Here is a 27,658-nt window from a genome sequence, read left to right on the forward strand (position 1 = left end):
AAGAGTGCATTTTCAGAAATGATAAAAAAAGAAAAAAAAACAAGAAAATAATATTTACTGCTCCATGTCTGTTTCATTTTGCAAGGTTCTCATAGCCAAACCCCACAACGTCATACTTGAAAAGAAAGGACCATCGGAATTCCGGTGCACATTGGAAGATATCCGGTTACCTAAGGGCTCGGTGCAGTTATTCTCTAAAGTTACTAACGAGGATCGAATCATAGATATATCCGGGTGTAACGTTTCATCTGTGACAGCTACTTCTACTTCAGTGAAAGTATAGCCGTGAGCTGTATCAGGTGAATGAGGCTTGGTATGTCTCACGCGTTCTACGGACAGTTTTTCTTGCCCAACTAATTCTTGTTGTTGAATGCTGGTTTGCAATTTGCAAAACGAATTTGTCGCATTTCCTTCGTACTCCGCTCTTTCCACCGCGTTACCAGTTACAAAAGGTACAGTCATTTCCTGAGTCAATGTATCTGCATTGTGAGATTTTTCCATGTCGGAGGATGTGGTAGGGAAAACCTCTGGCGTATTCTGACCATTTTCTCCAGCCCGACAATACATGTTCCTATGTCTTCTAAGAACAGCAGAGCGAGTGAAGCTTTTGTTGCAAATGTTACAAGTGTAAGGCTTTTCCCCTGTATGCGTTCGGACATGTCTGCGTAAATCTCCAGAGCCGCCAAATTTATTACCTACCATTGACAAAAAGTTAAAGGAAAAATTAAACAGACTGTAAAAAATTTTAACAATGTACAAATGTATTGAAGTGAACTGATAGACCACTCGAAAAAAAAAAGTGATTCAATTTAAGGTTAGTTCAGAGAAATGTTGGTAAATGTTTATTAATAAACATTTTTCTTTTCTTTTTTTTTTTTTTTATTAAATTAAAAAAAAAATATAAATATATATATATATATTTATATACATATATATATATATATATATATATATATATACACACACACACACACTTATTTTATGCTCTGTGTGTAAAGGATCAGTTAGCTCAAACTATTTTTTAGCATCTTTGTAAAAGTATGACTCAAAGCATAGTTTTAATAGTTTTGACTTAAGCTATGATTTCCATCTTAATACACTGTGCTTCTGAAGGAATGCAATAGAGTGGCTCTGCCTCTTTCTACAGTAAAACCTAGTATATCAACCTGTGTACGCGCCCCAAAGGCTGGTCACTTTAGGGCTGGTTGAGGGAGAATGAATGCGGAGGCAGCGAGGGCGCTGTATTCTTTATGATCTTCCAATACTGCTCTCTCACACTCTGTGGTGATGCCAGGAGCCAGGTTATGACATCACTCCAGTCCCTCTAAACCAAGCACAAGAGAGCAATGCTGGAAGAGCACAGAGATTACACAAGACCCACAGTTGATCTCAGGGACAGGACCCAATCCAGCCCTCCCAAAGGTAGGGAGGCTGAGTGGACTAAAATATAAATAACAAACAAACAAAAAAATTTTGAGTGTGTGTGTGTGTGAAAGCCTGTGTATGTGACGGTCGGTGAATGAGTAAAATCAGTGAGAGTGTGTGTCAGTGAGTATCAAATCAGGGAGTGTCAGTGAATGTATGTTTGTCAGTTAGTGTGTCTGTCAGTGTGCTCTGTGTACAAATGAGTGTGTCACTGTCTCCTTACATAGAAAATATTCACATTGTGTCATATATTTATTTTAAAAATATTCTTTGCTAACTTTAGTCAAGCTTGTTCACCAATATCGGTTTAACTTAAATATCAGTGTCTACATGTTTCATTTGGAATTTAAAATCAATCAAAATTACTTTCTCGAGGCAGGGGTACCTCTCTGTAAAAGGTTGAGAAACACTGCAGAAGAGGACCCAACAATGCCATTTTAAAGGTATATTTTTCCTTTGAAAAGGGACACTTCAAGTCCCAAAACCACTATTTAAAAAATAAAAAAAGAAACAAAACAGAAACAGGGTGTCTAAACATCAAAGGAACAGATCTATTTAAACATATATAGATTGTATTTAATTATAGTGTTCCTTTAATGTGTTAATTATTCACCTGGCACATCTGATGGTTTGATTTAAAGAAGTATACATTGTACTTTCTGTTGCTTAGCAACAACATGTCACCGATGAAGGACAGATATCACACTATAGCATTACCTTGACAAACTGCGTTTCTTTTTACCTAGAATACAATACGTTACATTTAATACATTAGTAAATCCAGACAATGGTAATCCCTTCTAGACCAACTTTCCTGTGACCCTGAAAAATAAGTTTTGGAAATAAAGATCCAGAAAAACAAACCCCCAAAAATCCAGAAAAACAAATGCACTTACCACATGTTAAACAGCTGTAGGGTCTCTCCCCTGTGTGCCTGATTCTGTGCTTTATCAGTTTACGCTGCATGTTAAAGGATTTCCCGCACTCATCGCATGTGTATGTCATATCTGCTGCGTGAGTCTTTTCATGCTCCTTCAGGTTACTAACATTACTAAAACCTGCCAATATAAACAAGGAACGAACTGGTTAATGGTGCCACAGCGTGGATCTGTTGGTGTATTCTAGGTGTAAGAGGATCACTACAGTTCCTTGTATGGATCATAGCAGCCATTAGACATCATTACGTCTTCAATTCCTGGACAGATAATTATAAAACCTGTAGCCAAACAGCAGCTGAAATGTGTGATAGTGCTGCTATAGAAACCGAGGAGAAACAACGGTTTTTAAATTTTACTCCATTTCAATTCAATTCTGGTACGGTTAAGTTACCTCTGCCACAGATATCACACAAATGAGGCTTCTCTCCGGTATGAATAACGATATGGCGTTGAACATCACCCGAGACTGCAAATCTGAAAGGTAGACAAAAAATATTTCTAGGCAAAAAAAGCAATCACAGAAACCTTCAACAAGAAGGCAGCACATACAATTTGCAGACTGCTATAGGTCTTTTCCAGAATTCCTTAGTTAAAGGACATCAAAGGCACGTGTGTCCAGACCCATTTGTTATACTACTAAATGCAAAAAAAACAACCTTTCTTGATGTACAGATTCAGGAGAAGCTCACCTAATTGTGGATATACTCTAATAGCTAGATGAATGGCTCTTTAGCAACACACAACAGAATTTAGAGACCATAGACATTATAGAACACACATACACAGTAACAAAACATGCATGAACATACACACATACAAAACAACAAGTACAGCTAAAAGGACAACATTTTCACTTATTGTGGTTTAAAAGTTTATTACATTCAATGAAACTTAATTATTTTTTACAAATCATTTTGCTTTTTCATCTGGTTAAGGAGCCAGATTCAACTGTTACCTGACCAACCTTAACTACCTACTGCTGTGATTGCCCTGTGCGAACCTGCAGCAGTAGATAAGATAGGCTTAGCAGCTGCTGGTCAGGAAACAACAGAATCTGCCCAACATGACTACTCAGTCAGACACGTGAAAAGTTCTAAAAAACAAAACAAAAACAAAAAACCTGAAATAAATAAATTACACATAATTTGAACAAATCTTTGATTCATTAAATAGAAAGTGAATATTTTTGCCAGTTGTCACAATTTACACCACATGACTGAGACAGTCCCAGTATCAAACCCCTAGAACTATAAGGTTATTCAGTATATGTACCTACTGGCTACTCACTTTAATCCTCTCTCATCCTTCCTTTCATGACTCCGCTCTTACCTTATTACCTACTTAAGCCAATTAAAAATGATAGAATATAATTCTAACTGTAAAAAAGCCATTCACCAAAGGATTAAAGAGACACAATAGGCACCCTGACCACTTCAGCTAATTGAAGTGGTCTGGGCACAGGATCCCTATTGTCCATAGTCCTGCAAAGTAAAACACTGCAGTTTTAAAGAAACAGCCATGTTTACACTTCAGCACTAAGTCACCCGCTAGTGATGGTCAACCAGACAGCCACTAGCGGCGCCTTCTGCTTGCTAGGCGACTTTTGGTTGCCGAACTGACACTTCATATCCTCACACTCTGCATCGATTCAATAGATACCCCTATGGGGAGGGCATAATGCGCTCGCCGCTCATGAGCAATAGGCCCCCCTGTCGGATAACTCAGAGAAGGAGGAGGGCTTAACCCTTTACTGGCCGGGAGGGGCTGCGAGAAAGGTGGGAGTCAGAGGGAGCTATAGTGTTAGGAATACTGGTTTGTATTCATAACACTATAGTATCCCTTTAAGAGACAGTAGGATTGCTTCAAACAATACTGAAATGTGTTATCAACACTCCACGGCATTATATCTTACTTATAGATTTGCCGAACTTAATTTAATATGAAACACTCTCTGAAGTTAACAATTGTTCATGTATTGAGCTTCGGGGACACAATTTATTCCAATGTAACTAATGTATACTGTTAAAGTGACACTATGGACATCAGAACCACTACGGCTTAATGACCGTCCCTGCAGCTTCCGCAGTGTAAAATTAGGCAGAGTGTACACTGCTGCTCAATACTACCTCTGTGACTGTCACTCTGACATCCCCTAAAAGTAACACCTGGGATTGATCCTGAAAAGATTGCGGGACCGACGTTCATCGTCGCCACACTCTGCAAGGAGACACTGACTCCTTGTTCCTTTAAATGAATTTGCAAACCTGCAATAAAAAGTTTATGCAAACAATCAACATGACTGATACAAATGTCTGAAAACAATTTAAGAAAACATTGTGTTGTTCCCAGTAAGTATATTCATTTTTTCATGCCTACTGGATCCAGAAATAAAAAAAATAAAAAAGTTTTGCTTCATACCTTTTGCCGCATATCTCACAGATATAAGGCTTTTCACCAGAGTGCCTCCGTAAATGAGTTTGAAGATTGCCAGCCTGAAAGAGGAGAGAGATCAACATTTCACAGAGGTAGTGGCAAGCCTGCATATGTCTGTAATGGAGAATGCTTTGCATGTGATTAGCACCCCCTGCTGGATACACAATGCATGCATTCCATTAAATTCTATTCTGCAATTGTAACACATTCCCACTTCAGGAACACTCCAAACCCCTGAAGTTCTGCAGCTTGCTGAAGTGGCACCATGCGGCGATTGCAGTGCGTGAACGTTGCCTTCTAATGCTGGCTTTTGAGGAGCCTTGGAATGGTCAGGAGATTATTAATAGTTATGATCTCGCAGTGGTGGGAGAGAAGCTACAGCTAGATACTGTCCTGTGGTTTGATTTGAGGTAGGTTATTGTTATTTTTACAGATAATTGAGGGCGCGTAATGTCCGTGTTTATTTGCTTTAAGCTGAATCTGACCTCATTCTTTTGGGGTATATTATATATCCATTATATGTTGGTACATTAAAGAGAACCTATAGTTCCAAATTATAATTTCCTGAATTTAGGTTCCCTTTTGAAGTGTAAAAATTAAAGTGAAATAAAGATTATTCACCTCGTTTCCAGTGCTGGGACCCTTCTGCTGCAAATGCCAGCTCCACCTCCACTGATGTCAGCATCTAAGTTCAAGATCTCTGCTTTCCCTCCAATCAAATGCTGCTATGAACAGCCTTTGATTCCCAGACTAAGTTTCAGGAAGACAGCCACTAGTAACAGATTGTACACATTGCAGTTTTCACATAACTGCAATGTTTCACATTGCTGGGTTAAAACTGAAAGGACCACCGCACTGAGCTGAATTGATCTGGTTGGCTATAGTGCTCCTTTAAGTAAAAAAAACAAAAAACCATATTTTGAACGTTATTCTCAAAGTTTCCACCAGGCTCTGGTGCTGCAAAAAAAGCAGGAAGTGACTCCATCAAATCCAATTTTCCCCAAAGAAATTAACGTACAATGTGCTGTGCATAAGCAGACATCAAACAAGCATTTGCAGTACACAACTGAGTTTGATGGGAGCTGCTAGCATACCTCCCACCATTTCAAATGCGCAAAGAGGGACACTTATTTTAGCGGTGAGTGGCATAAACATATGCCACAAAACTGTAGAGCCTACATTTAAAAAAAAAAAAAAATTAATTCTTTATTTTTGCTGTGCAGATGATTACAACGTGTCAACAGTCGCCACAACAGCGTATTTCAAGAGTCAAAACAGTTTAACAGTGGCATGCGAATTCGCACAATTTTTGTTTTTTAAGCATGCTTAGCTAGACAGATTGGTGAAGTAAGGTTAACTAGAATACAATGAGATTAACTAACGTTTAGTTTTTCAATTCTGATGTTGCTATGCTCTCGTAGATTTAATGTATAAGCACGGTTTGCAGTACAGCAGTAGCCAGTTGAGACAATACATATAAAAGTGAAACTATGTGTACACAGCTAGGGGGCGCCATACAGCAGTTAACATTGCTAAGTGTGAATAGGAAAATCACAGCTGGCTTTCGATGCCACAACAGCTAAGGGTACCATTTTACAACATAGCCTGACATTAGTTGAGCATTATTGAGTACTACACGTTTTTATATAATAATTTTGTGTATCTAAAGGTAATTTTTTCTGCTGAATGTGATTGGTAAGGTACAAGATTAGACAACGCAGGATAATATATGTGTGGTGCTTTAAATGTTGCTGTTACAGAATATGCTTTTGAGAGGTGTTTTCAGCTTGTTGCATGTTATGCTATTGTTTGTGATTAATCAAGATATATTACTTGCTAATGAGTGGCTAGCTCAGGTGCAGGCATCCTTTAAAGTGTACATGGCGTGGTGGACCTAGTGTGCAGCGTCTTTAGTGAGTGATACCAAGTCCAGGTCAGGCTGTTTAACCGATCCCCATCAGCCTCAGGGTTGGTGCCCATAGTAGTGGTTGGTGGTGGTCTCCGATTGTGCCTCCCTGCCGGGCCTTTCTCCAGGTGAGCCCCTATGGGCTGAGTGCTGTGGCTCTACGGTGGGTTGTTGCGGGTTCGTGGGATCCCCCGGACTGGCTTAGTCTCTTGGGTGGTGTATTGGGCTGTGGGCTCATCTGGGAGTCTGGAGGGTGTACCTTCTGTGTGGACCGGTATTGGAGAGTGCGGCGGCGCTCCGTTTGATTAGTGTTGTGGCGTTTCAATGTAGGTTTACGCTGGATCGTCCGCACTCTCCGTCCCGCGATTTGGGATGCTCCGTGGCCTCTTCCCGGGTTTATTGTCTGCTGTGTTGGCTCTCGTGTGGTCTCTGCTGACAACACCGCTGTGGTATCTTCACAGAGGGCGAGTTTGGCCCAGAAGGCTTTCAGTATGCGGTCTATCTTCTCCGCTAGTGAAAGCAGTAATGTGCTTGGCGCACGGCCACATGTTGCGTCTGCCATGATTTTCCCTTCTTGTCCTGCAGGTAGGGTCATGTCGACTCCTAGGTGCGGTCTCATTGCTTGTGGTTGCCGGGATGCCCTCGCCGGCGTGGGGGGGGGGGGTGTGGATTTTTTTCGGGGAGACCTCCGGAAAGGCTGCTTCGGGGAGCCGGAAAGGCTGCTGCAGTGGAGGGATTGGCCGCCTCCCTCGTGCTGCCTGGTCAAGACCTCCGTAGGCCTCGGGTCGATCCCCGGTTAGTGACTGTCGCTCGCGATCGAATCTCCTGGCTTTAGTTGCCGCTTGTGAAAACCCCTTTAGCTGGGGTTGTTGTGCAGGCGTTATTGGAGGTTTTTGCTCGATTATTGCAGTCATTTTTGAGTTTTTGACTCGGTCAATGTGCGACCGCTCGGCATGGTTGCTAGGCTCTGCCCCCCCTAGAGCCTACATTTTATTGCAGACATAGACCCTTTTCCTCAACTGTCCTGGGATCGGCAGTCAGATATTTAGCTTCATGAAGAAGCCTAACAGGGTAAGAAGCACTGCAGCTGGTTTGTTCAGGAATGATTGCTAGTGTGTTGGTTAAAAAGTAGAACTGTCTAAATCTGGCAGTGTTCTGCAGGAAATAAAACTGTGATTGACGGCTCCATTTAACTGCCAGTGCCCATCAGCACTGCAAGTCACTGTCGGACTTTACTTATTTTACACGATGATTTAAATAACCTTAGGGAAAAGAATGCTGCCATCCCTTATTCGGTATACATGTGTGGCCTTATTCACTAAACAGGAAGTTAACAAAGCTAGAAAATTCTGTATAAAGTCAAGTTGAAAGTTGAAACAAAATAACAAACAGACATCTCACCCCTCAATCAACCAAAATTTGTGGATAATATTTTCAAGTATAATGTAAATGGCAATTAAACCTTAGAATCAATAGTTCCATAGAACATGTATATATGTATGTGTAAATAAGCACACACTTTTTTTTTTGTCCATTTTATATAGAACAGTGGAGCTTAATAACTAGTCACCGGCACTTGAAGGAACACTAAGGCATTAGCAATATAAACATGTATTCCTAACACTGTAGTGCCCTTCTAACTAGTTAGTCTCTCCCCCCCCCCCCCCACCTTTCTCTGATCAAACTCATCGGCACAAAATCAGTAGGAACAAATAGGCAACAGAGACTTCATTATGCATTTCGGATGTCTGATTTTACAGCAGTTTACGGATCGTGCTAATCAATAGCTATTCAGTAGTGTACTACGTATGTAATGCTGAGGACAACGACTGCTTTAGTACAAAGTCCCTCCCCCTCGCTCTGCTCGTTTCTGCACTGCCATCCCTATCACCTTGGCGGAGATCATCAAGACCAATGATCTTAGCCAATTGAAAACATTGGGAGGCTACTGCGCATGTGCAGCAAAATGACGCTCTCAACCAAAATGATTATCCAGCTGAATCATTTCAGTGTACGTGGTGTAAAATATCATAAAGCAATAATTACATATTAAAAATTACTACAGAAAATGGTCCTACCTGTGAAAAGTGTTTGCCACAAACACTGCATTCAAAGGGTTTCTCGCCTGCAACAAAATAGGTAACGGTTACTAAACTGAATGCAAAATTCAGGCTATAGTGGGAACACAAGAGCATTCACTTACAATAAATATATAAAGAAGATAAAAAGCACACACTGACACCCTCTAACTGTCCTCCAACAATCATTTTCACAACTTCTGAGTAAGAATGTCATTTGGCCTGGCAATCAATGAAAAAAAATAAAAAATCACTAGACGGTGCACAACATCTTGTGGCTGACAAGCGGCTTCTTCATATACAATTTGTATGTTTGTATAGATATCTATATACACATACGCACACACTGCGTTCAGAAACTATTACAAGACCATTTAATTTTTCAATTTTCTTTATGCTGCAGCCTTATGCGACAATTGTTTAAATTATTTTTTCTTTCCCCCACATCAACCTATACTTAATAACACACAGTGACAAAGCAAAAAAATGATTTTTGAAATAAAAAAAAAACCAAAAATTTAAATTTCACATTGATATTTATCTGGATCATCTTTGGATGTTTCTACACACTGACTGAAGTTCACCTGATGCAAATTAATTTGACTGGACATAATATCGAAAGGCACACAGCTATTAATATAAGGTCTCACGGCTGTAAATGCATATCAGAGCAATAACCAAGCCATGAGGTCACAGGAACTGCCTGGTGACCTCAGGATTATGTCAAGGCTTAGGAAGGCTACAAAAACATTCTGGCGGCATTGAAAGTTTCCAAGAGTACAGTTGCCTCTACACCCTGTTCCAAATTATTATGCAAATTCTATTTAACCCCTTGAGGACGCAGGACGGTTCAGGACCGTCATCGGCATTTTTGCGTTGCCGACCGACGACGGTCCTGAACCGTCCTAAATTTAAAATGTACTTACCCGATCGCCGTCGTTCCCCCGGCGGCGATCGGCGGTGCTCCCGGTGTGGGGAGACTGCCTGCAGCCCAGACAGTCTCCCCATGGCGGTTTAGGACCCCTGGGGCCATGTGATCGCCCAACAGGGCGACCACATGGTCACAATAGGTGTCCTAGTCTCTGCCTGCAGGGGGACTGTCTGTGCTGACAGGCAGTCTCCCTGCCAGTGTAAAATCATAAAAAAAATTAAAGTGAAAGGTAATAAAAAAAAAAAATTATTATATATGTGTATATATATATGATATATAGACATATATTATACCTATATAATATATGTCTATATATCATATATATAATGTCATGCTAAGTGTATTTTTATATTAATATGTACATATATTAATATAAAAATACACTTATAATTAATTTGCACACGTATATATACAATATATATAATAACTATATATATTGTATATATATATTATTATAAAATACGAATAATAAATAATTTAAATTAAATTAAAAAAATTAAAAATAATAATAAAAAATTGAAAAAAAATTATATATCTATACGAAATTTTATTCTAACTGTATTTTGATATTAATATATATATATTTATATCAAAATACACTTAGAATGAAATTGTATATATATCTATGTATATTTAAATAAATAAAAAGAATGCAAACTATTCATATGTCGATATACAAAATTACATAAATAATTATATAAATATACACGTAGACTTCAAATATATAAATATGCATATATATTTAAATTCTACGTGCGTATTTAGGTAATATTTTTACATAATTAAGTTATTTTATTGATTGCAATTTAAGGGACCTGCCTGCCAACCCAGGCCGAAAGACCAGAGAATTTAATTTGCTATCACTGTATTTTACCCTGTAACGTTCTACGACACCCTAAAACATGTACATGGGGGGTACTGTTTTACTCGGGAGACTTCGCTGAACACAAATATTAGTGATTCAAAACAGTAAAACATATCACAGCGATGATATGGTCAGTGAAAGTGACTTTTTTTGCATTTTTCACACACAAACAGCACTTTTACTGATGATATAATTGTTGTGATACATTTTCCAGTTTTGAAACACTAATATTTGTGTTCAGCAAAGTCTCCTGAGTAGAACAGGACCCCCCATGTACAGGTTTTATAGCCTTTTTGAAAGTTACAGGGTCAAATATATAGGTCAAATATTTTTACATTGAAAATGGCCAGGTTGGTTACGTTGCCTTTGAGAGCGTATGGTAGCCCAGGAATGAGAATTACCCCCATGATGGCATACCATTTGCAAAAGAAGACAACCCAAGGTATTGCAAATGGGGTAAGTCCAGTCGTTTTTAGTAACCACTTAGTCACAAACACTGGCCAAAATTAGCGTTCAATTTAGTTTTTTACACACAAACAAATATGAACGCTAACTTTGGCCAGTGTTTGCGACTAAGTGGCTACTAAAAAAGTCTGGACATACCCCATATTGAATACCCTGGGTTGTCTACTTTTAAAAAAATATGTACATGTGGGGTGTTATTTAGCAATTTATGACAGATAACAGTGTTACAATGTCACTATTGATACATTTTAAAAATGTATGTTTTGAAACCGCAATATCCTACTTGTACTTATAGCCCTATAACATGCAAAAAAAAAGCAAAAAGCATGTAAACACTGGGTATTTTTGAACTCAGGACAACATTTTGAATCTATTTAGCAGTTTTTTTCATTCGCTTTTGTAGATGAGTAAAAGATTTTTCACATAAAATTCAAAAAACGTGTATTTTTTTCAATTTTTCATCATATTTTTTCATTTTTTTTAAATTAAATTAGATGAGATTATATAAATAATGGTATGTAAAGAAAGCCCCTTTTGTCCTGAAAAAAACAATATATAATTTGTATGGGAACAGTAAATGAGAGAGCGGAAAATTACAGCTAAACACAAACACCACAAAAGTGTCAAAAAGATGCCTGGTCGCAAATGTACAACATCGCAAAAAAAGTCCAGTCCTTAAGGGGTTAAGTGTCACAAAGATTAAATATTTTGTTTTTCAGTTTAACTCGTGGATGGCATTGTGTCTCAGGGCTCCTTTGATCACTGAAAACAATCTCGAACACCTGTGATAATTAGATTGCCAGGTGAGCCCAATTTAAGGAAAAACTACTAACAGGAGGGTGTTCCACATTATCAAGCAGAGCACCATTTTCATGCAATATGGGGAAGAAAAAGGATCTCTCGGCTGCCGAAAAGAGGGACATAGTTCAATGCCTTGGACGAGGTATGAAAACATTAGATATTTCACGAAAACTTAAGCGTGATCATCGCACTATTAAGAGATTTGTGGCTGATTCAGAGCACAGACGGGTTCGTGCAGATAATGGCACATTGAGGAAGATTTCTGCCAGATCCATGCATCGGATCAAGAGAGCAGCTGCTAAAATACCATTACATAGCAGCAAACAGATATTTGAAGCTGCTGGTGCCTCTGGAGTCTCACGGACATCAAGGTGTAGAGTCCTCCAGAGTCTTGCAACTGTGCATAAACCTTCTATTCGGCCACCACTAACAAAGTTCACAAGCAGAATCAGCTGCATTGGGCCGAAAAATACATGAAGACTAATTTTCAAACAGTCCTGTTCCCTGATAAGTGCCGTGCAACCCTGGATGGTCCAGATGGATGGTTGGTGGACGGCCACCCTGTTACAACAAAGCTGTGACGTCAGCAAGGCGGTGGTGGAGTCATGTTTTGGGCCGGTATCATGGGAAGAGAGCTAGTCGACCCCTTTAGGGTCCCCGAAGGTGTAAAGATGACCTCTGCAAAGTATGTGGAGTTTCTGACTGACCACTTTCTTCCCTAGTACAGAAGGAAGAACTATGCTTTCCGTAATAAAATCATCTTCATGCATGACAATGCACCATCTCATGCTGCAAAGAATACCTCTGCATCAATGGCTGCTATGGGGATAAAAGGAGAGAAAGTCATGGTGTGGCCACCATCCTCCCCTGACCTCAATCCTACTGAGAACCTTTGGAGCATCCTCAAGCAAAAGATATATGAGGGTGGGAGGCAGTTTACATCCAAACAGCAGCTCTGGGAGGCTATTCTGACATCTTGCAAACAAATTCAAGCAGAAACTGTCCAAAAACTCACAAGTTCAACGGATGCAAGACTTGTGAAGCTGCTATCAAATAAGGGGTCCTATGTTAAAATGTAACGTGACCTGTTAAAATGTTTAAAAAGTTAAAATGTTGTTATAAGCTTGATTGAAATAGCTTTTGATTTCAGTAAATATGCTGCAAATACAACAAATCGCAATTTTCAGTTCTTTACAACCTATAAAGTGTTTTGAAACTTACTGTGCATAATAATTTGGAACAGTGCATTGTAAGTTTTTTATGTTTTAAAAAAATACTGTTATCATAAGGTTTGTTCAATAAAATTTGAATTGTACTCTTAATAGTTGATAACATGAGAATTATGCTGACTGTTATTTACATCAATTATTTAGGTAAATAAGAAAAATATCATTTGCATAATAATTTGGAACAGGAAGCAGCTAAGAACAACCAGGACTCTTCCATTAGCAGGCTGCCTGGCCAAACCGAGCAAATAAGGGAGAAGGGCTTTGGTAAGAGATGCTAAAAACCTGAATGAACTAAATAGATTATGTGTGGAGGTGGGGAGAAACTTGCAGTAAACCAAGACATTTCAATTTCAACTTGAAATTTCAACTTGAAATTTGAAAAGGAACCCCCTAAAGCTCAGCCCCTAACGGTGCTTTTTTTTATTTTTTAATATAAATCCCTTTCATCATCAACCCAATATTTTTTTTTTTAATCTACAGCATATTATGTGATTTAAATCACAACTTCCCTGAACTATATGCATTTAATAAGTAGGTGATCTAAACATACACTATTACCTCACTGTACCTGTATGAGAACGTTTATGTAGTTCCAGATTACTTGGATGTTTGAAACTCTTCCCGCACATATCACAAGCACAGTGTTTATTTGATAGATCTTGCTCTTCTACAGTCGAAGGACTCTCTGACCTCTCTTCGACATGTCCCTCCAGATTTGCAAACATTTCACCAGCTACGCTGCAGCGTTCCTCAGACTCTTTTTCATGGGTAAACGTTGTGTCTTCAACTATATTTTGCAAGATGGCAACATGCTCAGCAGACTCTTCGACTGGCTTCTGAGATCTAAGAAAGTTTAACTTTTTCAGATGGATGGCTTTCTTCAGACGCATTTCAATTGGGAACTGCAATGTTGATCTCTCTGGCTCCTGTGTTGAGACAAACGTGTGCGAGAACGCAGGCAGTGGTTCCAGGGGTAGAGAATCCGATGGCGCCAATATGGGAGCAGAACTATTCAAAGTCCAGGACTGGGTTTCAATTTGGTTATTTTCTGTAACTGTGCTAACAGATGTTTGTTGTTCTGCTACTTTATCAGCATTTTCCCTGTAAAACTGTTTACTATAAAAGTCTCGCAATTTGTAAGGTTGATTTAGTTGTTTTATAGGAGTTTCTTTATCATTTAAAGGAACAGAGGTTGGTTTTGCTATCTCATCTGGAACCTTAGGAGGTTGAGGTACCTGGGCAGGATCTTCATCCTGTCCTGTAGGCTGTAACAATGGAGGACCGAGTTGCTCATTTGACATGGAATTTGTATAGGTTGGGAAAGTACTCTGAAGGGGTGAAGAATTGCTAAACGGTGTAGACGTTACCTGCTCTACAACAGAAGTTAGTTTCAAGAAACTGTAACACATGTTGAGGACATTCTGCACTTGAAGGCATTGAGCAACATCCAATATGGCTTGCACATTATCATTATTCAAGTCTAGGTGAGATGTATACATAAAGTCCAAAATTTGACCTATCCCACCAATATTTTTAATGTCTAAATGAAAGACATCATTTTTCTGGCTTGAAGTGTTCTGGAATAATGATCTGTTGAAACAATGAAAAATAAACTCATTAATTCTTCAAAACAAGTAGTGTGCAATCTAACATACTAATAGCGCATTGTGTTGACCAAGATATGCCCAATTTATGACAGTGTGTGCAAGATCATAACCTAGGCACTAAACTTTAATTTTCCAAGGTGTTCAACCAAACAAATGTGGCTACCTAATTTTACTTTGCTTGCTAGATGTGCAAATGTAAAACAGCAAAAGGTATACACCGAAATCAGAAGAGTAAGGGAAGGGGTAGGAGAGATTAAGTTAAAGTTGCCCTGAAATGTCTTCTCTTGCAATGTGAGCATAGAGATAGTCATGTTGGTGATTGGATATGGTTTGTCACAAATCATGAAATAGAAAACTGTTCTCGGGTTATGCATAGTGCCAAAGGTAGGGTAGGAATTTATTTTTTTATTATAAAGAACTGCAGAAGAATTTTAAAAAGTGACCAAAACAAGGTATAGATGATTGTATTTACCAAAATCCAGATGCTACCAATTAACATATATACATACATTTAGCGGATAAGATTTCTCCGAAATTTGCTAAGAATACTATGGAGTATTTGCTCTAAAGCCCAATTGGTACGTAGTAAACCCAGTTAGTGATAAATGGTTTTAACCCTATGTTATCCAAAAGGAAGGGGTTGTCTATCATACACGCAAAACACAAGAATTGGAGGATCTTCCATTGCTGGATTATATCATTCCCATTTGTATTTTCCCACCATTACTTACATAGAACCAGAAAAATGGTACCTGAAATACTGGCTGAAAGCAGCTAGTACATTTTTGTGTGCTTTAAAGCAAACACCGTTCACCACTAGCATGCAGTCGCACAGCAATCCCTGGATGCGCTGTTCATGAAGTTGCTGCAGAAGGTGGCAGCTGTGGCTAGCTGCACGATCCATCTTTGATCAACATTCTATCCTAAAAAAACAACAACCACAAAAGACGTTAACAGGACAATCAGGACAGCTCCTATGCAAAATGCAAGTTATGAATTCTCTCTCTCTATATTGTAGGTATGCAATCAATAAAAGTGGATTCAATGTGAAAAAAGGGAATGTGAAGCTTGGTAAAAGGATTTGCCTAAATAAAAAAAGAAAATGCAGTTTCATTTCACCATGCACACGGTTTGTGCGCTCCACAAAATAAAAATAAATACAGAATATTTTTGGAGCGCACACACAGTATTTTAGAATTTCAGGTTATAAAAAATCGCTCTCTATATGTATGTTGCTGCCCATGATTTATAGAATTGAGTTTTGGTTACCCATCCATTTAAACTGTAGTTTCTAATATCTATGGGCTGTCTAAGTTTCAAAATATATTAATATGTGGGGGCCGTCAGTTCTGATATAAAACCTGCTTTTTAAATTAAAGACACAGCATACCACATTTTGACAGGCTTATAACAGACTTCCTTCTTTGAATATATGGCTTATGACAGTCAATGTAGATTTATGAAGAAAAAATAAATCTAGGTTTATCAGGAGTTTCAAAAATCTGAACAAATTTCGTTTTAATTCTTCATACCTGAAAATGAGTTATACTTACATGTAACGTAGTACTTACGTCAACTTGGCGTCTGTTTAAGTTACAGCCTTAAAACGTACTAGGTCTAATAATGTCAAGTTATCCATGCAATATAGGAACATAGACATCTTATTTAGCTGCCTCTACTGAATGAAAGATGAACATACACTGCCTTTTAGTGATTACAGGTCAAACCGAAACTCATAATGAAATATTAACAAATAAAAATCTGGAGCCTGTTTCTCATGAATATAAAAACCTACTGTTCACTAATAAGTTGGAAAGTCCTATATGATTAAAACCAAAGAGAAAAATACTGTTATTAAAGAGCTATAACAGTAAAGCAGAACAAATAATAAGGTTCATAAGGAAACGAAAATTAAATGTACAAAAAGACAGAAAATAATGTTATCTGGAAAAGTTGGCTGTCTGTAGACTAAAAGATATTCCTTGCCCTCTGACTCTGCACGGAAAAACACGCGCATCTGTTCTGCGTGTTGAAGCTGCGTCCCTTGTGTGCTTTTAGTTCAGCCATTTTTGCTCCTCGGCTCTCTTTATCTCCTGGCCAGTGCTGTGTCAATAGTATACTGCGGCACATGGACAAGAGCTTGTTGTGCAATGAGGTACCCTAGGCTGCTTAAAGGGTTACTTTAAGCACCATGACCACTTCCGTGATTTAAAGTGGTCATGGTGCCTGGAGACTATGTGCAGCATTTATTTATGAAACACTGCACATACAGGAATTAACCAATCTACCTCTGGCAGTGTTATTAGCCAACTTGGAATAAGAGTTCTGGGAGGATAATGTTAATTCTGTGCAAAAATTGGCATCTGACGCCAGTATGCCTCCTCTCTGCTCCATGACGACCGACAAGGGGGAGTGACATCAGCAGAGGAAGATCGAGATGCAGAGGAATCTTGGCCTTGGCTCTGGGAAGGAGCAACATTATCGTTTTTCCTTTTTTTTCCAGGGGGGGGGGATCTGTATATTATTATTATTATTGCCATTTATATAGCGCCAACAGATTCCGTAGCACTTTACAATATTATGAGAGGGGATTTAACTATAAATAGGACAATTACAAATAAACTTACAGGAACAATAGGTTGAAGAGGACCCTGCTCAACCGAGCTTACATTCTATAGGAGGTGGGGTGTAAAACACATTAGGACAGGAATTTGCAATCAAATAAGGTGGGCTGCCCTTTAGGAGAGGGCAAGAGACAGGTATGTGAGGTAGGGGTTAGTCTTGGAGGCCATAAGCTTTCCTAAAGAGATGGGTTTTAAGGCACTTCTTAAAAGATGCAAGAGAGGGGAGAGTCTGATGGCGGTAGGCAGGCTATTCCATAGGAAGGGAGCCGCCCGCGAGAAGTCCTGCAAGCGCGAGTTGGCCATACGGGTGCGGACAATGGACAGGAGGGGGTCACGGGCAGAGCGGAGAGACCAAGAAGGGACATACCTATGGATCTGTGAGGAGATATAAGAGGGGCTAGAGTTGTTCAGTGCTTTATAGGTGTGAGTTAGTACCTTGAATTGACTCCTATAGCATACAGGAAGCCAATGTAAGGACTGGCAGAAAAGTTGAAAAGTTACTCTGATAGAATTTTCTTAAACACTGTTTTATGGTTGGAGTAACAATTTATTTTGCATTTTACCACATATTGCCCACAGGATCCTAGGCAGATTTCCAGTTTGGGCCCCCTTCATTATTCACATAGGTATGGTAAATGTAGCCAATCAAATTCATGATAACAGGGCCCCTGTCTAACCCCTAGGTGGACGCCTTAAGGTTAATCCTGCTATGATAGTCCCTGAGTACCAGGTTATAGCCAGTTTGGAGAGATCTTAATAGAGAGCTATATTTTGGATACAGGGTTACAGTCAATTTGGAGTAGTATAAATACAGATGTACATTTTGGATACCGGGTTATAGACAGTTTGGAGAGATACATTTTGGATACCGGGTTATAGACAGTTTTGAAAGATACGAAGATGTATATCTTGGATACCGGGTTACAGACAGTTTGGAGAGATACATTTTGGATACCGGGTTATAGACAGTTTGGAGAGATACGAAGATGTATATCTTGAATACCGGGTTACAGACAATTTGGAGAGATACGAAGAGGTATATCTTGGATACCGGGTTACAGACAGTTTGGAGAGATACGAAGAGGTATATCTTGGATACAGGGTTATAGACAGTTTGGAGAGATACAAAGAGGTGTATCTTGGATACAGGGTTATAGGCAGTTTGGAGAGATACGAAGAGGTATATCTTGGATACCGGGTTACAGACAGTTTGGAGAGATACGAAGAGGTATATCTTGGATACAGGGTTATAGACAGTTTGGAGAGATACGAAGAGGTATATCTCGGATACCGGGTTATAGGCAGTTTGGAGAGATACAAAGAGGTATATCTTGGAAACCGGGTTATAGACAGTTTGGAGACATCTGAGTACCGTATCTGCATAGACAGGTATATATATATTGGATGTCTTGTTATAGCCAGATTAGAAAGTCTAAATAAAGTGGTATATCTTGTGTACCCGATTGCAGCCAGTTATGAGATATCTGAACAGAGCGGTAAATCCTAGCTGGTCAGGCAAAGGCTCAAATACCCATTTGTCTTCCTTACTAGGGAGATAAAATTAAATGACTACTGGCAGGATTATTAACTATCGTGAGGACTGTTGGGAAATTTAAATTGAATTTCAAGTTTAGGGTCAAAGTAACCAAACTGGAAGCACCGCTGACTTGGAGAATTTTTCCAGTTTAGGTATTTTCAAACTGGCTGTCAACAAGTACCCAGGGCATACCTGTTTTTTGAGATTGCTCCAGCCAGCTGTAACCTGGTATTAATCTCTCTATTCAAATCTCTAACTGGCTGTAACCCAGTACCCGGGATATACCTAAGCCATACCGGTCTATACAGAGCTGTAACCTGCCACCTTGGATTTATCACTTTATTCAGCTGGTTGTAACCTGGTCCTCAGGATACACCTGCCCTTTTAGATCGCTCTTGACCAGTTATATATGACAGCCATGTAATAAATAATAATAATAATAATATGACAGCCATGTAATAAGAAATATATTACAGCCATGAAATAATAATAAATATGACAGCCATGTAATAATAATAAATATGACAGCCATGTAATAACAATAAATATATATATATATATATATATGACAGCCATGTAATATATATATATATATATATATGACAGCCATGTAATAATAATAATAATAATATGACAGCCATGTAATAATATTATATATATATATATATATATATATATATATATATGACAGCCATATAATAAGAAATATATTACAGCCATGAAATAATAATAAATATGACAGCCATGTAATAATAATAAATATGACAGCCATGTAATAATAATAAATATATATATATATATATTACAGCCATGTAATATATATATATATATATATATATATGACAGCCATGTAATAATAATAATAATAATAATAATATGACAGCCATGTAATAAATAGGACAGCCATGTAATAATATTATATATATATATGACAGCCATATACCGGTAATAATAATAAATATGACAGCCATGTAATAATAATGACAGCCATTTAATAAATATGACAGCCATGTAATAAATAATAAATATGACAGCCATGTAATAATAAATATATATATATATGACAGCCATGTAATAATAATAATATAACAGCCATACATTATAATATACTGTATATGACAGCCATGTAATAATAATAATATAACAGCCATACATTATAATATACTGTATATGACAGCCATGTAATAATATTAATACTGTATATGACAGCCATGTAATAATAATAATAATATACTGTATATGACAGCCAGCTGTGTGGTGTGGCTCTGTGTCTAGTAGTAGTAGTTGAGCTCTGGGTGCTATGCGCTCTCTATGCCGAGTTCTCTATGAGCTCTGGGTGCTATGCGCTCTCTATGCTGAGTTCTCTATGAGCTCTGGGTGCTATGCGCTCTCTATGCCGAGTTCTCTATGAGCTCTGGGTGCTATGCGCTCTCTATGCCGAGTTCTCTATGAGCTCTGGGTGCTATGCGCTCTCTATGCCGAGTTCTCTATGAGCTCTGGGTGCTATGCGCTCTCTATGCTGAGTTCTCTATGAGCTCTGGGTGCTATGCGCTCTCTATGCTGAGTTCTCTATGAGCTCTGGGTGCTATGCGCTCTCTATGCTGAGTTCTCTATGAGCTCTGGGTGCTATGCGCTCTCTATGCTGAGTTCTATATGAGCCCGGGATGCCATACAGTACAATACATGGACAATGCCGCACACACAGCAAGCTATCCCGGGTTTGTTACCCCATGCCGTGGCCGGCTGTGGCCTCTGGGGGGCGCTCGAGGAGCCCCACACAGGGCAAAGATGGGATAACTTGCACGGGCGGCGCTCTGTATCACCTTATGGGGGGAATCTCACCTTCTGGCTGAAGATACTAAGCATAGACATATATCGCTCCGCTCGCCAGTGACGTGTTTCCGGTCTGGGTGGCTGTTAGGGAAGTCTGGTAAGAGTTAAGGAGGCGGGAACGGAAGTGACGTGGACAGTAAATAGTGCCCGGTGTAAGGAGGAACACGTGGGATCCTGGGTAAGTTTTCGCATAGCAATGGGCGCTGCATGTATTGCTGGGAGAGTGATTAATAAACCTATACAGTATACAGTGTGCGGCTGGGCTAACCAGATATCACAGGGATAGGACTGATACCAGAACCAGTACCATGCTGTATTATTACTGGCAGTACCATGCTGTATTATAATATTACTGGCAGTGCCAGGCTGTATTATAATATTACTAGCAGTACCAGGCTGTCTTATAATATTACTAGCAGTACCATGCTGTATTATAATATTACTGGCAGTGCCAGGCTGTATTCTAATATTACTAGCAGTACCATGCTGTATTATAATATTACTGGCAGTGCCAGGCTGTATTATAATATTACTAGCAGTACCAGGCTGTCTTATAATATTACTAGCAGTACCAGGCTGTCTTATAATATTACTAGCAGTACCATGCTGTATTATAATATTACTAGCAGTGTCAGGCTGTATTATAATATTACTAGCAGTACCATGCTGTATTATAATATTACTGGCAGTGCCAGGCTGTATTATAATATTACTAGCAGTGCCAGGCTGTATTATAATATTACTAGCAGTACCATGCTCTCTTATAATATTACTAGCAGTACCAGGCTGTATTATAATATTACTAGCAGTACCAGGCTGTATTATAATATTACTAGCAGTGCCAGGCTGTATTATAATATTACTAGCAGTACCATGCTGTCTTATAATATTACTAGCAGTGCCATGCTGTATTATAATATTACTAGCAGTACCAGGCTGTATTATAATATTACTAGCAGTGCCAGGCTGTATTATAATATTACTAGCAGTGCCAGGCTGTATAATAATATTACTAGCAGTGCCAGGCTGTATAATAATATTACTAGCAGTGCCAGGCTGTATTATAATATTATTAGCAGTGCCAGGCTGCATTATAATATTACTAGCAGTGCCAGGCTGCATTATAATATTATTAGCAGTGCCAGGCTGTATTATAATATTACTAGCAGTGCCAGGCTGTATTATAATATTACTAGCAGTGCCAGGCTGTATTATAATATTACTAGCAGTGTCAGGCTGTATTATAATATTACTAGCAGTGCCAGGCTGTATTATAATATTATTAGCAGTGCCAGGCTGCATTATAATATTACTAGCAGTGTCAGGCTGCAATATAATATTACTAGCAGTGCCAGGCTGTATTATAATATTATTAGCAGTGTCAGGCTGCATTATAATATTACTAGCAGTGTCAGGCTGCATTATAATATTACTAGCAGTGTCAGGCTGCATTATAATATTACTAGCAGTGCCAGGCTGTATTATAATATTACTAGCAGTGCCAGGCTGTATTATAATATTACTAGCAGTGCCAGGCTGTATTATAATATTACTAGCAGTGCCAGGCTGTATTATAATATTATTAGCAGTGCCAGGATGTATTATAATATTATTAGCAGTGCCAGGCTGTATTATAATATTACTAGCAGTGTCAGGCTGTATTATAATATTACTAGCAGTGCCAGGCTGTATTATAATATTACTAGCAGTGCCAGGCTGTATTATAATATTACTAGCAGTGCCAGGCTGTATTATAATATTACTAGCAGTGTCAGGCTGTATTATAATATTACTAGCAGTGCCAGGCTGTATTCTAATATTACACGCCGTGTCAGGCTGTATTCTAATATTACACGCCGTGTCAGGCTGTATTATAATATTACTAGCAGTACCAGGCTGTATTATAATATTACTAGCAGTGCCAGGCTGTATTATAATATTACTAGCAGTGCCAGGCTGTATTATAATATTATTAGCAGTGCCAGGCTGTATTATAATATTACTAGCAGTGTCAGGCTGTATTATAATATTACTAGCAGTGTCAGGCTGTATTATAATATTACTAGCAGTGTCAGGCTGTATTATTATATAGTGAAAGAATAGTATTAGATATGATCTAATGGGTATCCAGGAGTGGGTAATAGTACGTACCTTTAAGAATTAAAACAGTATCTCATTTATGAGAAATATATATATATGGATAGATAGATATATATATACCGTAAAACTGAATATAGTTCAATAGTTTTTCATAAAACTTAATAAAATGCTGTGAAAATACCAATGTTTAAAGAAAAAGTCAAAATAGTTGCAGTCTCGTTTTGATACAAGTATCAAAGAAATAAACTGATACAGTCTGTGCAATGTTAGCTAGTCTCAGTTAGCTCCAGCTATTAAACCAGCTGGGGTTTATCTACAGAACGAGTTTTATTGATATAGTACAGTCAGGGCCGGTGCTTCGATTTTTAGGTACATAGGCAAAGATGCATTTTTCCGCCCCCCCCCCCCAATAAAAAAACATCTTCACCTATGTGCCTCTTAACCAGCCCCTCTCCCCGACCTGTCCCTTAGTGTTCTTCTCCCCTCCCCCCTCTTTTCCCTGTCTCTTGGTGTTTCTCTCCCATTGCCTCCCTGTCCCTTGGTGCACCCCACACCCCCTTTAGTGGTCACACTCCCCTTCCTGGTGTGCCTCCTACCTCTATTGTTGCATTGCCGAGCGGAGCAGATCCCCTAAAGGAGCTTCAGTTTTCTGTACCCGGCTGGACTGACAGAGAGTGCTCTCTCTGTGAGCACCTCCTGTCAGTCTGGCCAGGTACAGGAAACAGAAACTCCTGTACTGCGCTCCGCTCCGCTACACTCTGTACACACTGACCGTCACACACAATGACAAACACACAGACGTCACTGACAGACACAGACTCATTGATCTGACACACACTCATTCATTGACACTGACAGACCCACACTGATTGACACTCATTGAAAGACACACTGATAGTCACACACAGACTCAATGACAAACATACTCTCACTGATTTGACAGACACACTCATGCACACACTCATGCACACACTCATACAATCACTCACAGACACACGCTGTCACTCACGGACCCGCGCGCGCTGTCACTCACGGACCCGCGCGCGCTGTCACTCACGGACGCGCGCGCGCTGTCACTCACGGACGCGCGCGCGCTGTCACTCACGGACGCGCGCGCGCTGTCACTCACGGACGCGCGCGCGCTGTCACTCACGGACGCGCGCGCGCGCTGTCACTCACGGACGCGCGCGCGCTGTCACTCACGGACGCGCGCGCTGTCACTCACGGGCGCGCGCGCGCTGTCACTCACGGACGCGCGCGCGCTGTCACTCACGGACGCGCGCACTGTCACTCACGGACGCGCGCGCGCTGTCACTCACGGACGCGCGCGCGCTGTCACTCAGGGACGCGCGCGCGCGCTGTCACTCAGGGACGCGCGCGCGCGCTGTCACTCAGGGACGCGCGCGCGCGCTGTCACTCAGGGACGCGCGCGCGCGCTGTCACTCAGGGACGCGCGCGCGCGCTGTCACTCAGGGACGCGCGCGCGCGCTGTCACTCAGGGACGCGCGCGCGCTGTCACTCAGGGACGCGCGCGCGCTGTCACTCAGGGACGCGCGCGCGCGCTGTCACTCAGGGACGCGCGCGCGCGCTGTCACTCAGGGGCGCGCGCGCGCGCGCGCTGTCACTCAGGGACGCGCGCGCGCGCGCTGTCACTCAGGGACGCGCGCGCGCGCGCTGTCACTCAGGGACGCGCGCGCGCGCGCTGTCACTCAGGGACGCGCGCGCGCGCTGTCACTCAGGGACGCGCGCGCGCGCGCGCTGTCACTCAGGGACGCGCGCGCGCGCGCTGTCACTCAGGGACGCGCGCGCGCGCTGTCACTCAGGGACGCGCGCGCGCGCTGTCACTCAGGGACGCGCGCGCGCGCTGTCACTCAGGGACGCGCACACGCTGTCACTCACGCACACACGCTGTCACTCACGGACGCACACACACATCACATACACTCACTAATTATTTAAATAAATAAATATTTTCCACCCAGCCTCCCTACCTGGAGAGCTGGTGTGGATGATAAGCTCAGGGATAGGATACCATTATAGTCTGCTGCATTAACATCGACATTAGTGGCAAGAAGCAGATCTACCAGCTGGTGCTCAGCCCCTCGACAAGCATAGTGTAGAGGTCTCCTCTGTTGCTGGTCTTGTGTCTCTGGGTCAGTTCCATAATCATTCCCTGGGGTCTAGTGGGGCGGCGCGGCTGTGCTGTGCTGAGATCAGGCGCGGCGAGGGAGCTCTAACCTCTCTGCTCTGCTCCCTCGCGCGCTGCCTGTCTGCTGATACTGCGGGAGCCGGAATATGACGTCATATTCCGGCTCCCGCGGTATCAGCAGACAGGCAGAGCGGTGAGATTAGAGCTCCCTCGCCGCGCCTGATCTAAGCACAGCCGCGCCGGGGGTCGAGATATTGGCCGGCAGGAGGGAGAGCTTCCCTCCTTCCGGCCGCTGAAATATTGCGCCCCCAGAGCCCGTGCGCCCTAAGGCGGCCGCCTGTGCCGCCTTATGGACGTGCCGGCCCTGAGTACAGTACCACTGCTAGTAATATAATACAGCCTGGAACTGTCAATAATATTATAATACAGCCTGGAACTGTCAATAATATAATAATACAGCCTGACACTGCCAATAATATAATAATACAGCCTGACACTGCCAATAATATAATAATACAGCCTGAGACTGCTAGTAATATATTAATACAGCCTGAGACTGCTAGTAATATTTTAATACAGCCTGACACTACTAGTAATATAATAATACAGCATGGCACTGCCAATAATATTATAATACAGCCTGACACTGCCAATAATATAATAATACAGCCTGACACTGCTAGTAATATATTAATACAGCCTGAGACTGCTAGTAATATTTTAATACAGCATGGCACTGCTAGTAATATAATAATACAGCATGGCACTGCCAATAATATTATAATACAGCCTGACACTGCCAATAATATAATAATACAGCCTGACACTGCTAGTAATATATTAATACAGCCTGAGACTGCTAGTAATATTTTAATACAGCATGGCACTGCTAGTAATATAATAATACAGCATGGCACTGCCAATAATATTATAATACAGCCTGACACTGCTAGTAATAAAATACAGCATGGCAAATATTTGTTTTAGAAAGTCCACCCAAATGCATATCAAACTAATCCCACCCAAAAGGTGGGCCCAGATTCAAAATGCAGACATGCTACCTAAATTTTGATTTGTTTTTTTTTACCACTCTGGCACACATGGTCCTTGTTGAGAAATGAATGAATATAATGGAGTTGGTAATGTAGTGGTATGGTCCTTCTATAAATTGTCATGGTTTTTCTTTTAGCTCAGAATAATTTGGCCCTCTGACACCAACTCCACATCGTCCATCATGGTGTTTTTTACCTGCAATGCTTGTGGGGAATCCCTGAAGAAAGGCCAAGTGGAGAAACACCTTGTAATTTGCAGAAACTGTGAATGTCTCTCGTGTATTGACTGTAGTAAAGATTTCTGGTTTGTACCAAATTATTTATTTGCAATTGTTATCAAATGTGTTATCGATCAAAAATCTAATGAGAATCTAAATTATTATAATTTCTTTCCAACAATCAGTGCGTTGCCAATCCATCCTGCCCACCCCCTACCCTCCAGCACACAAAGGGTTAAAAACTCTTAATTCACTTACCTGAATCCAACGTCGATCTTCCTTGGCGCTGGGTCAGGCCTCCGCCTCCACTCTCAACAGACATCGTGGGCTAGCGCCAAAATCACATTAGGACAACCTTATAATAAAACACAATCAATGCTTTCTTATGGGGTTTTTGCTGACTCTCGATGTCCTCTCGCATAGACAGAGTTAACCCTACAATGTAATTATTGCAGTTTCTCAATAACTGCAATAATTCTAATTGAAGGGTTAAACTGACAATGGTCTGGGTGCCTATAGTGTCCCTTTAACTGTAACCTAATCTACAAGTTGCATTCAGTGTGTAGGAGCTTGGATTCTCCTCATATTTGTATTTTGTATTTATTTATGTATGTCTAGAAATGTACTAATTTACACTTTATGCGCTGTTCTGAGTTTTTTGTTTTCTATTTCAAAACAGGGGACAAGAATACAAGAACCATTTAAAATGTATTTCTGAAGACCAGAAATATGGCGGCAAAGGATTTGAAGCCAAGTCAAACAAAGGGGATGTAAAACAACAGCAGTGGATCCAAGTAAGCAGATCATTCTCCTTCCCAGGGCCTATTGCAGGGAGTAGGCAACCATCCACTCCAGAAGTTGACTACATTACAGCCATGATGCTGGCAAAATTTAGTCCACAATATTTAGAATGCCAAATGTTGCCTTTGCTTGGCCATTCTAATTCACATGTGCTCAGAGTTGGTTGTCAAGTAAACCTGGGTAAAGATGGTATGTTTTAATCAGCTTTGTTGTAAGCATAAAACTCACCAGTGCTTTACCTGCCTTAAAGGACCACTATAGGCACCCAGACCACTTCAGCTTAATGAAGTGGTCTGGGTGCCTGGTCCAGCTAGGGTTAACCCTTTTTTTTTTTTTTTTTTTATAAACATAGCAGTTTCAGAGACACTGCTATATTTATACTGAGGGTTAACCAGCCTCCAGATCCTCTAGTGGCTGTCTCATTGACAGCCGCTAGAGGCGCTTGTGTGCTTCTCACTGTGAAAATTGTAAATGCTTTCCTATGAGACCGGCTGAATGCGCGCGCGGCTCCTGCCGCGCATGCGCATTCAGCCAATGACGTCGCGAGGAAGGAGGAGAGGAGGAGGAAAGCGCGGTGCTGGAGAAAAGTAAGATTTTAACCCCTTCCTCTCTCCAGAACCCGGCGGGAGGGGGTCCCAGAGGGTGGGGGCACCCTCAGGGCACTAT

The 27,658-nt window shown here is 40.6% G+C and overlaps 2 protein-coding genes across 3 annotated transcripts in view; one reads left to right on the top strand and one right to left on the bottom strand.

Annotated features, from left to right (window-relative positions):
• ZBTB49 (zinc finger and BTB domain containing 49) lies at positions 1–20,760 on the bottom strand. 2 transcript variants are annotated; one of them, XM_063457774.1, is made up of 8 exons: positions 20,682–20,760; positions 15,431–15,601; positions 13,640–14,661; positions 8,781–8,827; positions 4,782–4,855; positions 2,755–2,837; positions 2,322–2,483; positions 1–695 (listed from the first exon to the last, which is right to left on the bottom strand). In XM_063457774.1, exons 2-8 carry the CDS (start codon positions 15,580–15,582, stop codon positions 55–57), a joined length of 2,181 nt encoding a protein of 726 aa, XP_063313844.1. In that variant the 5' UTR covers positions 15,583–15,601; positions 20,682–20,760; the 3' UTR covers positions 1–54. The 2 variants fall into 2 exon arrangements, with proteins under 2 accessions (XP_063313844.1, XP_063313845.1); XM_063457775.1 differs by lacking the exon at positions 2,322–2,483.
• The window catches only part of LYAR (Ly1 antibody reactive), a 20,338-nt gene continuing 13,426 nt past the window's right edge, over positions 20,747–27,658 (top strand). The window contains exons 1-3 of the mRNA XM_063457776.1: positions 20,747–20,850; positions 26,111–26,277; positions 26,871–26,985. Of these exons, the coding sequence (XP_063313846.1) occupies positions 26,156–26,277; positions 26,871–26,985 (237 nt within the window). The 5' untranslated portion in view covers positions 20,747–20,850; positions 26,111–26,155. The remainder of the gene's footprint in view (positions 20,851–26,110; positions 26,278–26,870; positions 26,986–27,658) is intronic.

This window comes from Pelobates fuscus, chromosome 6 (assembly GCF_036172605.1).
Source record: "Pelobates fuscus isolate aPelFus1 chromosome 6, aPelFus1.pri, whole genome shotgun sequence".
In the NCBI taxonomy this organism is placed as follows: Eukaryota; Metazoa; Chordata; class Amphibia; order Anura; family Pelobatidae; genus Pelobates; species Pelobates fuscus.

Bases quoted from the DNA above. Each gene is read 5' to 3' on its own strand.
- ZBTB49 (XM_063457774.1), bottom strand. From the start codon at position 15,582: ATGGATCGTGCAGCTAGCCACAGCTGCCACCTTCTGCAGCAACTTCAT. The intron at 8,828-13,639 runs GTACAGTGAGGT...ATTTTGTTGCAG, and splicing joins ACATAAACGTTCTCATACAG to GCGAGAAACCCTTTGAATGC. The intron at 2,484-2,754 runs GTAACTTAACCG...TTATATTGGCAG, and splicing joins GTGTGATATCTGTGGCAGAG to GTTTTAGTAATGTTAGTAAC.